Source organism: Rhinoraja longicauda, chromosome 13 (genome assembly GCF_053455715.1).
Source record: "Rhinoraja longicauda isolate Sanriku21f chromosome 13, sRhiLon1.1, whole genome shotgun sequence".
NCBI classification, from domain to species: domain Eukaryota; kingdom Metazoa; phylum Chordata; class Chondrichthyes; order Rajiformes; family Arhynchobatidae; genus Rhinoraja; species Rhinoraja longicauda.
Genome location: NC_135965.1, coordinates 23789984 through 23805403, shown reverse-complemented (window position 1 = coordinate 23805403; position 15420 = coordinate 23789984). Strand labels below are relative to the sequence as shown.

The 15420-nt window shown below is 48.7% G+C and overlaps 2 protein-coding genes across 6 annotated transcripts in view; one reads left to right on the top strand and one right to left on the bottom strand.

Moving 5' to 3' along the window:
* The window catches only part of tp63 (tumor protein p63), a 143584-nt gene extending 134968 nt beyond the window's left edge, over positions 1–8616 (top strand). For all 4 annotated transcript variants that reach the window (XM_078410587.1, XM_078410585.1, XM_078410586.1 and 1 more), the window contains 4 exons: positions 885–1033; positions 2730–2871; positions 4686–4779; positions 6192–8616. In XM_078410587.1, the coding sequence (XP_078266713.1) occupies positions 885–1033; positions 2730–2871; positions 4686–4779; positions 6192–6488 (682 nt within the window). In that variant the 3' untranslated portion in view covers positions 6489–8616. The remainder of the gene's footprint in view (positions 1–884; positions 1034–2729; positions 2872–4685; positions 4780–6191) is intronic.
* Positions 8617–9750: 1134 nt separating this feature from the next.
* Positions 9751–15420, bottom strand: part of p3h2 (prolyl 3-hydroxylase 2) — a 46975-nt gene continuing 41305 nt past the window's right edge. For both annotated transcript variants that reach the window (XM_078410582.1, XM_078410583.1), the window contains exons 13-15: positions 12118–12193; positions 11650–11790; positions 9751–11294 (exon numbers count right to left, since the gene is read on the bottom strand). In XM_078410582.1, coding sequence (XP_078266708.1) covers positions 11202–11294; positions 11650–11790; positions 12118–12193 — 310 coding nt within the window. In that variant the 3' untranslated portion in view covers positions 9751–11201. The remainder of the gene's footprint in view (positions 11295–11649; positions 11791–12117; positions 12194–15420) is intronic.

Genomic DNA, 15420 nt, shown 5'->3' with positions numbered 1-15420 from the left:
TGTCCAGATTGTTCCCGAGCTGCTGGTGTACAGTGTTCTGTGTTTTATTGTAGAAATCCTTTCACCACCAGAGACTGTTTAACCAATCATTTTCCTTCAGCTGGCTGGCCCAAGTGTGGAACTATATTGTTGGCCAAATATGTTACTGAGTGAAGGAGTGTTTGTGTTTGCAGTTTGATTGTCAGCACTCTTGTGTGATGCTGAAACCTGTGCTAGATACTTTAAATAAATGGGGTAAAGAGGCTCTGTGTGGAGTGTTTCTTGGTTCTCCTCTGTGAGGAAGCATCTGGCATAGCTGGGGAGGCAGCACAGGCAGAGAGCAGGTCCATACCCTGGAGCCAGGAGACTTGTGGAGGATGTGGCTACAGTCCTCGTGGGGTAGACCTTCAAGGTTCCTTCTTGTTAAGTTTACTAAAACATAAAATGGAGGAAGATTATCATTGTGTTTGCATACAGAGAAACAGCATGGAAATAGGCCTTCAGCCCCACTCGTCCATGCTGACCAAGATGCCCCATCTAATCTAGTCCCACCTCTCATGTTTGATCCATATCCCGCTAAATTTGTCCGATCCATGTTCCCATCCATGAGGAACTCAGAGGGCAGGTGGCATCTGTAAGGCCACGTGGGGGATGGTTGACGTTTTGGGTCTGGACCCTGCACCGACATTGCATGATCTTTGGGAGGACCCACGTATATGGATGCAGGGTGCACCTTGATGTACTCTGTGGAGAGTTGGGAAGAAATATTGATGGGGCGGGTGGTACCTCATGCTGGCCCTGGGTTCAGTGATGTGAGTGAACATGTTCCTTTGTTCTCTGGGTAAAGAGATGTTTTAGTAGGGATTGTGTTGCAGTGATTTATTATTCCCCTCTTCACCCGTCAGGCCATCAATGCAGTCACAGCAATCCTTCGGGCCTTCGCCCCCGCCAATGATCAAGATGCACAGCATGGGGAACAAGCTACCTTCGGTCAGCCAGCTCATCAGCCCGCAACGCAACACACTCGCACAGACCGCCATGCCGGGCAACATGGGTAAGTGCCATTTTCACATTCCCTCCAGTGCTCACCTGCCTCACCCTCCCTGGCCAAAGGGCAACTCTTCTCCATCTCCTCCCATCTCCAGCACCATCTCCACCCCAATTTCCCAGCACCACACTGCCTTCTAGCTCGTTTCAGCATTGCCAACTTTGTTGTTGGCCTGGATCCGAGCTGTTTCCAATTCGTCCCCCTCTGCGCCGGGACATATTCACATAGTCACATTGTTAATGGGTGTGTCCTGGTGTCGACTCCGTCCAATCTTCACTCTGTGCATCCCTTCCCCTGACACTGTGGGCGGCACAATGGTGCAGCAGTAGCGCATCTGCTTCACAGCATCAACGACCTCGGTTCGATGCTGACTCTGGGTGCTGTCTGTTTGACGTTTGTGCATTCTTCCTTTGACCACATGGGTTTGCTCAGGTTTCCTCCCACGTTCCAAAGAAGTGCAGGTTTTAGGTTAATTGGCTTCTGTAAATCGTCACTAGTGTGTAGGATAAACCAGTGTGATCGCTGGTCAGCATGGATTTGATGGGCCGAAGGGCCTGTTTCCATGCTGTATCTCTAAACTAAACAAAGGATAGGGGGCTTAACAGTGCCTCCAGTGCCTCCAGTGGTGGGACAGACAGGTGTCCCACGGTCTGCTCTGAGTTACCAGGGCAAGTGTTGAACTGACTAGTATTTGCGATTAGTCAGTGAGCCAGTGTTCAGGGCCTTAAGCGAAGGTTCCGGCTTCAGATATTGAGTTACATTGGGACAGTTGAAGGTGATGCCTTGAGTGGCTGAATAGTCGTGGACACTTTCCCTCCGACTCTGGCACAGTGATGATTGCCGATCAGGGCGACACCTCGACCAGAACTCATCTCCAGCACCGTGCACGGGAAGGGAGTGGGACGAGGAACGAAGCGGGTCTTTGTGGGAATGTCTTGTGTTGCCGTGATAGCTCACCCCAGTACACCCGGCACGGTGGGCAGTGGAAGAGCTCAAGGAAGCCAGGTCTGCCCTCAAGAGCCATGCCACAGGCTCTGGAAGCCGGCGTGTTAGGCAGGAGAGAAGACGGGCGGCAAAGGAACCGTCTCCTCCCTCCATCCCTTCCCCTTCTCCTTCCTTCCCTCCTCCCTCTACCTTGTTCCCTTCCTACAGGGAAGAGTCTAGGACCAGAAGCCGTAGCCTCAGAATAAGAGGATGAATCTTTAGGAAGGAGATGAGGAGGAGTTTCTTTAGCCAGGATGGTGTATCTGTGGAATTCATTGCCACAGATGGCTGTGGAGGCTGTCACTGGGAATTTTTAAGGCTAAGATTGACAGATACTTGAATGGTAAGGGTGTCAGGGGTTATGGAGAGAAGGCAGGAGAATGGGGTTGAGAGGGAAAGATAGATCAGCCGTAAATGAATGGTGGAGTAGACTTGATGGGCCAAATGGCCTAATTCTGCTCCTATGACTTATGAACTTACATCCATCCCTGTGTCCCTCCTTGTGTACCTCTCCACCTTCCTTCCTTCCCTCTCGCCCTCTCCTCCACTCCCTGCTATGAGTCGCTGCCCAGCCAGCTGGTGTTTGTTCCGTTATTCACTCACTCACTTTGTGAGGTGGAGGCTGGCCAGAGCAGCGGCTCAGGGAGTGGGTGAGAGAGGGTGTGTGGATGTGTGTATGGGTGCGCATTCGTTCTGACCAGATGTTGTGTGTCCTCAGTGCCTCAGATGATGAGCATCCCGATGCAGATGAACGGAGAGATGAACGGCCTGAGCCCCACGCAAGGCCTAACCTCGCCGATGGCCTCCACGTCCCACTGCACGCCCCCCCCGCCATACCCATCGGACAACAGCATCTCCAGGTCAGAGGTGGTGACTTGATTCATGACTTCCTCTTTATGCTGCGTAGGTGGTGGGGTGCCTCTCGCTCTGTGTGTGCCCAGTCCCTGCGAATGGCTTCCCAAACCCCATGCCAGGTCCCAGTCGCTTCACCTTGCATACAGTCATACAGCATGGTGGAGGGAGGGGAGGGAGGGAGAGGGCAGGGGGAGGGGAGGGGGGGAGGAGAGGGTGCTGCACCAATGCAGGAGAGGTTTGGGCCCAACGGGTCCACTTGGTCTAGTATCCCTCTACCTTTCCTATCTATGTACCTGTCCAAATGATTTGTAAATGTCATGATAGTATCTGCCTCAACTACCTCCTCTGGCCTCTCATACAGCCACCAACTTTTGTGTGAAAAAGTTGCCTCTTGGGTTCCTATTGAATCCTTTCCTCTCTCACCTTAAGTCTATGTCCTCGTTCTCAATTCCCCTACTCTGGGTAAAAGACTGTGCCAGCTCTCCTCCACCCTATCTATTCCCCTCTTGATCTTATATACCTCTATAAGATCACTCCGCAGCCTCCTGCGCTGCAAGGAATAAAGCCCCAGCCTCTAGCTCAAGCCCTCCAATCTTGGCAACATCCTCATAAATCTTCTTGGCACCTTTTCCAGCTAAACAACATCTGAGTAACTCTCCTGGATTACAAGCAATGACTGCTTCTCCTGGTCATGACTGCAGCCTGTTCCCAAGGTCCCACTGTACCCGCACTGCAGCCAGGGCTTCCTTTGCCTGCACTCCTCACCCTCCTGGAGGGAGCACTGGAATCTTAAGGGTCAACTCAACCTGAAGTTGGTAGTTCAGGTGGGTAACAGTGTGGATATGGTAAACCCTGAGATCTGTTGTTGGTGCACTGAGACCCGGAGCCAGCATTTAGATTGTGTGAAGCCTCTTCCCATCCCAACGCTCTGTGAGTGTGATCCATTGAAGCCACCTCCACCCTCCCACCTCTCCCCACCAACCCCCAACCGCCATAACCGTGCCCACATCAAACGGCGTTTGATCCTCCAGCTGTGGGTGCTGCTCACAGCCTGCCGCTCAAGGTGAGCGAGGGTGGGGGAAGCTCTGTGCAGAGTGAGAGGTTGATGGAACCTTGGGCTGCAGGGGGACTGCTGTAACGCTGGGACACTGTAGGACTGACTGGTGGAGGAGAGCTGGCCAACTCCTGGCCGCGGGAGGGGCTGCGGCAACACCATTGCCTGTGGTCTCCATAGTCTCCAGCCTGATGCCCTTGCCCTGTGAATCACAGCTCGAGGGTTGGAGTCAAATTTGGACATTGAGAGGTAATTCCGCCAGTGAGGGTGTCTGTAATTAATTCAGAGTGGTACAGCACATAAACACCCATCTCCTGTGCCTCAGTGCCAAGATCGATCTTAAAGGGACCCTATTCTCTTCATAGTTACTCTTTTGGCCTTACTGCACTACTAGAATCTCTTGGGTTTGCTGTTTACATAATCTGGCCAAGCTCCTCGCGTTCGTTAGCTCACCGCCCCGTGCACTACTGAGGGAACACTGTAGTGTAACAGGAGTTGTGTCTGCCCATCCCTGGGTTCACCCCATCTTCAGAGGTGCCAGCACTGTTCCCTAGGTGTGACATTGTTCAAGTGTTTCCTACAGTGCCATCTCTTTGGCCGAGAACCCTGTGGTTCTAAGCTGACCAACTGCAGACATGCCTCTGCTTTGTGTTTCTGTCTGGCTTGCTGCCTGCTCGTTGGTGCCGGTTTCGGGGACGGTTTAGTGAGTTGTGAAGGAGCCTGAGAGCAAGCAGTGCTAAACATTCTTGTCCTCTCTGCCGACAGTTTCCTGGCCAGAGCCGGCTGTGCATCCTGTTTGGAGCATTTCACCACCCAGGGGCTGATGAATATTTACCAGATCGAGCATTTTACCATGGATGTGAGTATCTGACTATCATCTCTCTGGGTTTTGTCAAGCTGCTGCCTTTATAACCTTTGTATCAAATAAAAGGCGGTGCAAGTGTGGGTCAGATCAAGCTCCTCAATATCTTGACCGTGGATGGGAAAGCAATGTAATTGTTTACTGTCATTTGGGAGCCCCTGTGGACCTTGGATCTCGGACAAGGTGCGTGCAGAGACAAGTGCATGAAGTCCCCCGTGCCGATGGGAAAGTCCTCCCAATCTTCACTCCGTTTGACAAGGGAGCAGGCCCCAGCTCTCCTGCAGTGTCCTGCTCTCAGATGCCAGCGTTACAAGTGATCTAACGCTACCCTAAGCCAGCTCCACAGGGACCAGCTAAAGCTCAGTGTGTGAAGTCGGTGTATGTTTGGGGAAACTAACTGGAGTTTGGAAGAATGAGGATGGACCTCATTGAAATTTACCAAATGGTGAAAGGCCTGGATAGAGTGGACGTGGAGAGGAAGTTTCCATTTGTGGGAGAGTCTAGAACTCGCAGAAAATAAAATGACGTACCTTTAGAATGGAGAATTTAGTCAGAGGATGATGAATCTGTGTAATTCATTGCCACAGACTGCTGTGGAGGCCATCATTGGGTATTTTTAAGGCAGAGATTGACAGATTCAAGATTAGTAAGGGTGTCGGGGCTTATGGGGAGAAGGCAGAGAATGGGGTTGAGAGAGAAAGATGGATCACCCATGATTGAATGGCGGAGTAGACTCGATAGGCCGAAAGGCCTAATTCTGTTCCTATGACATGAACATGAAATGGACACAATGCCGAGACATTAAAAAAATAAAAAAAATAAACCGTATTCACGATAAAAAACATCTACAGAACAAGCACTGTGCAAAATTCCTCCAACATTCTCCACGGCTAAACATACATTGGTCGGCATTATATTTGGTAGTGTTCCCAAAATCCATAATTTTACCCGGCACCCTTGCCACTCATGTGGCCCCTTGGGGTGATATCCCTTCCCTTGTCAATGCTGAGACATGAAGGGTTTTGGTCCACAGAAATATGTCCCATGAGTTAGTCCATGCAGGGAGGTGTATCCTTATCACGAGTCACCTCCGGCCATGGTAAAGGATAAGGCAGGACTCTGAAAATGGGAAAGGTGTATTTAAAAGCAATTGTTGGATTTTCATTAAATACAATTAATTCAGTGAACTGTGCAGTCCCTGCCGAGCCCAGTGTCTGGGCTTCATTCATCGTTTAAGGGGTTGGAGCAGAGATCTCTAGAGTTGGCCAATGCTGACAAAGTCTCTGGCTCAGCCTGTCCAGGATAATGGTCTGCATTCAGCCTGGGCAACGTTCCACGCCAGAGCCTCCCTCTGCTCGAGTTGCTGCCTGTCAATAACCATTTCCGTACTTTCTTCCACCCCGGTTCAGGATCTGATCAGCCTCAAGATCCCGGATCAGTACCACCACGCCATCTGGAAAGGAATACTTGACCACAGACAGTCTCTGGACTTCACCAACGCCCCCCAACTCCTGAGAAACACCAGCAGTGCATCTACCGCCAGCCTGGGCTCCCAGAACGAGACGCGCGGCGAACGAGTCATTGACGCTGTCCGCTTCACCCTGCGCCAGACCATCTCCTTCCCTCCCCGCGATGACTGGAATGACTTTGGGTTTGATGTGGACGGACGTCGCAGTAAGCAGCGGATCAAGGAAGAGGGAGAGTGATGGGAATTCCACTTCTCGGCCCAAGAGACAATCTTCCTGAACCTTCATTGACCACGCTGTTGGAGCACGGTGTCTATACTCTGAGTATTCTCACTCTATTCGGATCGGTTGCACTTAACCTAGTTTTGTTTTATATCTTTATTTTACATTTTTTGTCTTAAGCCCAAACTGCCCATTTTTGGTAGCTGTATCAAAGCTTATAGGGTGCTCAAGGGGCTATGTGGGATTTATAACAGCTGTACTTATGCATCTCTTCCAGTTTAGAATGGATCAGCCTCCTCAGCCGAGCGTGCCTGCTCTGTGAGGGGCCAGAGGGAGTGTTTAAGAGCCAGAGAGAGTGTGGACAGGCTGGGCCAAAGGACCCTACCCCCTTCCTCACTGCACCCATCCTTACTTGCACTTGGTAACTGACCCCATGGTATTTCACACCAGGGTTGAGATTGGGTAGCTGTGACTTGCCGCTGTAACGGTGAAGGAGGTTGTTACAGCCCCTCACTGGTGCTATTGATGGCAATGACTGTCTCAGTACATCAGAGCATGACCTGCTCAATGCCTGTGGATGGTGCAGGATCTCTGGTTAGTTTAGTCCCAGCCCTGCAGTGGTGACCAGCTCACCCGTTTACTATTAAACCTGCCACTGGCTTGTTGCTAGTCAATGGCAGCTCAACACTGCCTGGCTTCCAAAGGTCCTCCTGGCCGATTGCTCACTTGCTGTCGGTGAGCGAGCTGCTCCTGATGCTTTGGTTAAAGCTGGCCCTCTGGTGCGGGCAGGGTGAGTGCGAACGCATCACTGCTGGATGTCTGCAGGTTCCGGGCTGTGCTGACAGGAACCGTGAAGAGGCAAGGAAATGGAGGTTGCCCCACTTGGAGCTGACAACCTGAACTAAATTAGCCAACACTTTGTCACACTGTCACTGGGTAGACGGTGACTGGCCTGGCCCAGTCTGACCTGGCATGAGTGAGACGGTGACTAGCCCGGCCTGGCCTGGTGTGGGTGGGACGCTGATCAGGACACTTGTTAAAGCTTTGACTGAAGTCACCATGTGTATCGTGACTGTTTACATGCTGTGCGTTGTGTTCTCCTACTTGAACTGGTGCTGGGTGATCTGAGTGTTTCATCTGAGAGTCCTAGATTTCAATGTTAATTTTGTATTCATCTGGATATTTTGCTGCAGACACTGTCCTGTTGGTGAACTGTGAGCAGCTTGGTGCTACTGGCGGGAGTAGGGGTCATCTTGTGGGAATTCCTCTAACTCTGAAGTGGGATGAAGTCTGCATCAGCCACACTCTGTCATGCAGAGACCATTCTTTTTCACAATTGTTCCAAACCTGTAGATGTAGAATGGAAAGATAATCCTTGTAGAGTTTCTGTTTAATATCCAGTAACTCCAAACAATCTCTGGCAAATTTTGGCCAACCCTACAGCACTTTCCTCTGGCAATCCTCAGTAAATGATTAATGTACCCAATCCAGCAGCACTGCCTGCCTGCCTGCCATGGGCTGTGTGACTTTACACAAACCCCACAATATGGGGGCTGGGGGGGCAGTTTCAGCCTTTCACACAGAGCCAGCCACTAGGCACAGTAGTTCCCTCGGGTGCCCAGCGCTGATGCCATTCTCTGGGGCACCAGAGCCACTTGCAGCTGAGGCAGTGAACAGTGTGAAACGCATTCTGTGCCAACAGAGAGCATGGTTTCTGTAGAGTGAGTGTGGCTGTGACAGACTCTGACAGAGTGGCAGACAATGAAATGAGATCTGCTGAAATTTAAATGGGGTTTTCTGCAGTGGATTTCAGAATATTAAACTATCTGGTCAATCTTCATTTCACGTTGTAAATATCTCTGGAGCATTTTGACAGGCTTTTTGAAAAAATAAATATATATTATGTTTGCGATGGTCCAACCATAATTGTAAAGTTGGTCAACAGTGTGTGCACCAACACTGGCAGACCTGAAACTCCGTCTCGGCTACTGTTCCTGGAGACAGAAGGTACTCTACGTCTCCGTCTCGGCTACTGTTCCTGGAGGCAGAAGGTACTCTACCCATTGTCGCAAGCAGCGGCAGCTGAGTCCGTTTGCAGTGAGATTGTCATGGGGCTGAGTGTTTAACTATTGCAGCAGCCCAGGACAGGAGAGTGGAGGGTGGGGCAGGGCAGGGCAGCAGAGACCAGGTCAGGGGAGTGGAGGAGAGGAGAGGTGAGGGCAGGGGAGGAGAGGAGAGGGCAGGGGAGGAGAGGAGAGGGCAGGGGAGGAGATGGCAGGATGGTAGCAGCTTGAGAGCAGTGTTTGAAAATGGTATTTGTATTTCAACCTGTGTAACTTTGTCGCCGTGTGTTGGATTTGATGCACTTTAGAGCGCTTCTTGTATAAAGTTCCACCGCAACTCTTATTTTTCTTTTGCAGTATTAAGCATTCAATTAAAGATTTCTCAAGATATTTCTCAAGATGACTGTCATTTCAGTTTTATGTCCAGAAGACAGAATAGTTTACAGCAAAACCTCCATTCATGATCAGATGCTCCCTCACTGCTGAATGCTGCCTTTATGTTGCAGCCGTACACCGCGTCGCAGTGTGGAGGTGAGCTGAACCATCCATCCATCCTTGCAGGACCACTGCAGCACATCTCACACACAGTACTCCCAAAACACAAAGGGGTATACCTTTTAAAGGCAGCTGCTAACATCTTCCACTTCCCAGGGCTCTGACTGGACTGGACACCCCCCCCCCCCCCCCCCCCTCCTCCCCAACTGTCTCTAACCCCCCCACTCCACCCGTACAACCATGGGGTACATCCTGCCCCCACACAGAGTGAAGCTGAGGCAGGGATGGTGATACAGCAGATCTGAGACCTGTCTAAGCCAGGGCAGGGGTGGAAGCTGGATTATTAGTAGTTAAAATAGGGGTCAATAAATATTTAACACATCTCGGAACAGAGCAGTGTGGGGAAAAGGTGCAGGAGTAGAGTTGAGGCCAGCATAGATCAGCCATGATTGTATTAAACAGCGAGGCAGGCTCTCAGCCCTGAGGACACCCAGCCCGATTACGTTCCCTGCGTTTGGAAACCATACCAGCGGTCCACGAGCCATCTCCTCGTCAGCGCCGTGGAAACGGGAATGTCATAAGCTGTTTATTGCATAATTCAGGTCTTCACAGGCAGTTGAACTTTAACTTTTATTGACAAAATCAAGTGTTTCTCACCCTTCATTAAAATTTGCATTATCGTCAAATAGAAAAAAAATAGAACAATTCATGGACTAAACACGTTTCACAAAGATAATAAACTTTAATAATATCTATAAAATAATCATTTTATAAATAACGATTTATAACCACAATATCATAGTTTCCTGTGCAGCATGTAAACACAGAGCACCAGCAGTAAATCAAACCACAAGTTTTGAACACACCAAAATTATACACCCGATATTTGAACAGTGAAGCCTCTGTCCAGGACATCAGTGCAGAAACAGAAAGTTCAGCTGTACAGTTCACTTCACACACGTGGGCACTTCACCACATGAGGGCTGATAGACCCACACTGACCCCAAGTGAAGCTCCCTCCATACTGTCCCATCACACTCTCCCGGGGTCAGACACAGAGTAAAGCCCCCTCTGTACCATCCCATCACACTCTCCCAGGGTCAGACACAGAGTAAAGCCCTCTCCACACTGTCCCAGCACACTCTCCTGGGGTCAGACACAGAGTAAAGCCCCCTCCACACTGCCCCAGCACACTCTTCTGGGGTCAGACACAGAGTAAAGCCCCCTCTGTACCATCCCATCACACTCTCCCAGGGTCAGACACAGAGTAAAGCCCTCTCCACACTGTCCCAGCACACTCTCCCGGGGTCAGACAGAGTAAAGCCCCCTCTGTACCATCCCAGCACACTCTCCCGGGGTCAGACACAGAGTAAAGCCCCTTCTGTACCATCCCAGCACACTCTCCCGGGGTCAGACACAGAGTAAAGCCCCTTCTGTACCATCCCAGCACACTCTCCCGGGGTCAGACACAGAATAAAGCCCCCTCTGCACCGTCCCATCACACTCTCCCGGAGTCAGACACAGAGTAAAGCCCCCTCCACACTGTCCCAGCACACTCTCCCGGGGTCAGACACAGAGTAAAGCCCCCTCTGTACCATCCCAGCACACTCTCCCGGGGTCAGACACAGAGCGAAGCTCCCTCCACCATTTCATCACACATTCCCAGGGTCAGACACATAGTGAAAATCCCTCCGCACCGACCCATCACACACTCATGGCACAGTTTGGTTAGTGACGGCGTGCAGCTCTCTCGGCAGCTGTGTGTGACCAGTGGGGACAGACGGCTCTCTGGAGGTGCGGGAGTGGGTAAGATGCTGCCATCTACCATTGGTGGGGCAATGGAGAGTGATCCTGCAACCAGGCTCAGCGGGCAGCAGGCCCACCTAAGGACCGACCCCAGACTAGGCCCAGATCCACAAGGACCCGGCCTACCACAGACCCAAGTATACCCGGGAAGCAGGCCTATCCGGGGACCCGGCCTTCCCGGGGACCGGGCCAATAATACAAGGCCCAACCTCCAGTGGGAGACAATTATCAGCCGGTGCGGTTCAACTGGAAGAAAATAACTGTTAGTCAAAATCTGTGAACAAATTAAATTAGCATTTATAGAGCACATTAGAACATTCTACGGGATTGCTGGGCGATTTAAATAAATACATTATAGACCGGAGATTCACAGCTCGTCCCGTGGGTTTACATTAAAGCTGCCGTCCAGCTGCTGCTGAAGTGAAATCAGCTCCATAGCCTCGTCCGCCTTGATCCGTTCCTGCAGCAAAACGGAGCCAGAGTCACCCAGCACAGATGCAGGCCATTAACGCCCAACCCCTACACACTGACCAAGGTGCCCCATCTACACTAGTCCCACATGCCCGTGTTTGGCCCATATCCCTCTGAACCTGTCCTATCCATGTACCTGTCCAAATGTCTTTTAAATGTTGTATGACTCTGTGACCCTCCTCCCTTTCACCCCTTCTCTCCCTTTCATCTTCCCTTCCCCACCCCCCTCCCCTCCCCCTACGCTCCTCCCATCCCTCCCTCCCTTTCTCCTTAACCCTTTCAATCTCTCCTCCCCTCGCACTCCTCCCTTCCCTTTATCCCCCCTGCCCCCATGAGGGCCTCACCTGCTCCCGGAAGTGTGGGTCGAGGGTGAACCACAGTGCGACGGCGCAGCGCTGCCCGCGGGTCACGGCCATCACCCCGTGCGGGTTCTCTCCTCCTGACGAGAAGCCCACCATCCGGCCGCAACGAGGCTTCACCGCCGCCTGGGGGGAGAGTTAGTCCCGAGGGATTGGGGTTGGAGTTAGACTGGGGGAGAGGGAGTGCAGCAGACAGTCCGGGGGAGGTGGGATGGTGGGGGGTGTCGGATCAGGAGGAAGGGCTGGAGGGGGGAGGAGGCGAGGTGGGTCAGGGGGGAAGCAGGTGGCAACTGTAAGGGGGGGGGGTCGGAATGAGGGGTGGGGTTCGTGATGAGATGATGGGGAGTAGGGTGGTTCAGGTCGGGGGGGGGGGGGGGAAGGTTGGTTTTTATCTGGTGGGGATTCAGATCAGAGCGTTGGTTTGGATCCGAGGGGGGGTATCTCACAACTCACTGTGACAGTCTTGGCGTCGGGCTCCGTGAAAATAAACTCCCCGCCATCAAAATCACCATTCAGGTAGAGAATAGCGCTGTGGGAGAACACAGTTAGTGGGGGAGGGGGGTAGTGAGGGGGGGGTTGGGGGTTGTAAGGTGGGGGGGGGGGGTGTAGTGAGGGGGCAGTGGGGGTCAGTGAGGGGTATTGAGAGTCCCAAAGGCTGTGTTGTCTGCTTGGTGCCCAGGTTCAGGACATCTCGACTGACCTGCAGAAGGATTTAGAGTGGGAGGGGAAATATCCAATCGTTGTGGTCCATTTGGGTACAAATGACATAGGTAGAACAAGGAAAGTGGTTCTACTGAGCAAACTTGAGCAGCTAGGGACTAAATTAAAAAGCTGAACCAAAAAGGTAATAATCTCCGGATTGCTACCTGAGCCACATGCAAATTGGCATAGGATCAAGAAGATGAATGAACGTGTTAAGAGTTGAACGTGTGGCTCAACGATTTTTGTGGGAGAAGTGGATTTGAATTTCCTACACATTAGCATCAGTATTGGGGAAGATGGGATATGTTCTGATGGCACGGACTCCACTTGAACCCGGCTGGGAGCAGTGTTCTGACAAACCGTACAGCCAGTGCCATAGATGGGGGTTTAAACTAAATAGTGGGGGAGTGTGGTCAACAAATTGGAAATGCATGGCTGAAGTTAAAGGGAAAGAGAGTGCAGGAGAGGTTACCAAAGTTTCCAAAATAAGAAATAGGGCAGACAGTTTAGAAAGGGATGAGTCTCACGTCAGACAAAATGAAGACCAATGTGAGAAGAGGGGTGGTGAATACTCAACCAAAGGTGTAATATTTGAAAGCACTCGGTATAGGATACAAAGATGGATGAGCTTAGAGTGAGGTTAGAAATCAGTAGGTACGATGTTGAGGACATCAGGAAGACATGGTTGAAGGAGGATCGGAGCTGGGAGTTGAATATCCAAGGTTACACGCATTATCTTTTTTTTTTTAAATTAATTTTATTTAAATGTTAACAAAACACATACATGTTACAGCTCATCGTACCCAATGATACCTACATTATAAATTTGATTATACATTATAAATTCGATTATACATGTATTGTTCTGTATTATCTCCCCACCCACAACCCCCCTCCCCCCACCCCCCAGTTAGAAAAAATAGGAAGGAAGGAAGGAAGGAAGGAAGGAAGGAAGGAAGGAAGGAAGGAAAGAAAGAGAGAGAGAGAGAGAGAGAGAGAGAGAGAGAGAGAGAGAGAGAGAGAGAGAGAGAGAGAGAGAGAGAGAGAGAGAGAGAGAGAGAGAGAGAGAGAGAGAGAGAGAGAGAGAGAGAGAGAGAGAGAGAGAGAGAGAGAGAGAGGAGAGAGAGAGAGAGAGAGACAGAGAGAGACAGAGAGAGACAGAGAGAGACAGAGAGAGACAGAGAGACACAGAGAGACACAGAGAGACACAGAGAGACACAGAGAGACACAGAGAGACACAGAGAGACACAGAGAGACACAGAGAGACACAGAGAGACACAGAGAGACACAGAGAGACACAGAGAGACACAGAGAGACACAGAGAGACACAGAGAGACACAGAGAGACACAGAGAGACACAGAGAGACACAGAGAGACACAGAGAGAGACAGAGAGAAACACTTCCGGCTAATTTCTTATTAAATTCTTTTTAAGGGTATCAAAACAATCCTGAAATTAAATATTTCCGATTCTTAATCTTAGTTTTAAAGTGAATGGGCTCCAAAGTTTCCAAAAGAAATCATATTTATTTCTCAGATTATAAGTAGCTTTTTCTAATGGGATACAACTACGCATTTCTGCATACCATCTTTCAATTCTTATTTCCTTATGATCTTTCCAAGTGACCGCTACACATTTTTTTGCTATTGCTATTTTGAGAAATCTTTCCTGATATTTATCTAAAATTAATCTTGGTAATATTCCTTTAGTATCTCCCAATAAAAACAACCTTGAATCCAATGGTATGGTTTTATTCATCAATTGTTCCAAAAAGTTTTTTAGGTCTTTCCAAAAAGGAGTTACCTTCGGACATGCCCATGTGGAGTGTAAAAAAGTACCCACATCCTGGTTGCATCTAAAACAAATGTCAGGTAAATTTGGATTTAAATTGTTTAATTTTTTCGGAGTTAAATATAATTGATGTAAAAAAAATTATATTGTACTAAACTATATCTCACATTAATAGTATTTTTCATACTTTCTAAACATAATCTTTCCCAACTTGGTTCATCAATGCTAATATTCAGATCTGTTTCCCATCTTTGTCTTGATTTTTGAATTCCTGTCTGTGGACTAGATTTTTGTAATAATTTATACATTGAAGATATAAATTTTTTAGTTCCCTTGCCCTGAATCAGGGATTCAATTCCTCTAATTTGAAATAAAAACATTGAATTACCTAACTTTTCCCTTAAAAAAGATTGTAGTTGATAATAGAAAAAAATACTGTTCCCTGGAATTTGATATTTGTTTCTCAATTGAGAAAATGTCAAAAAATTATTTCCTTCATAGCAATCTCCTATATGTTTAATACCCTTCTGTTCCCAGACTTGTAATATTTGATTATTCCAAGCAAACGGCAGTAATCTATTTTTTACTAATGGAGTTTTAGCTGTTAGAAAGAATCTTTTATCATCAGCTTTAACTGTTTTCAACAATATATTAATTAAATGTTTTAGCAAAGGTGACTCTTGATCCTTAACTAATAGCTTCGCTTCCCATTTATAGATAAATTCTTCTGGGCATAGTTCTTTTATTTTATCCATTTCAATTTTAACCCATGATGTTTTTCCACCCTCTTGATAAAAGGATGAAATAAAACTCATTTGTGCTGCCAGATAGTAATTTTTTAAATTTGGTAATTGCAGTCCACCTAATTCAAATTTCCATGTTAATTTTTCCATAGACACTCTTGGCATTTTACCTTTCTAAAGAAAATTTCTCACAATTTTATTCAATTCTTGAAAAAAATTATTTGGTAACGGTATAGGCAGTGTTTGGAATAAATACTGTATCCTCGAAAAAATATTCATCTTAATACAGTTCACTCTCCCTAGCAATGTAATTGGAAGATTCATCCATTTCTTCAAGTCCTCATCTATTTTTTTAATTAGTGGTTTATAATTTAGTTTATACAGATTATTTAACTTATTATCTACTTTAACCCCGAGGTACTTCATGCCTTCTTTTTGTCATTTAAACTGACTTTCTCTTTACACGCATTATCGAACAGACAATTGAGCAGAGAGGGTGGGGTAGCTCTGCTCTTAAGGA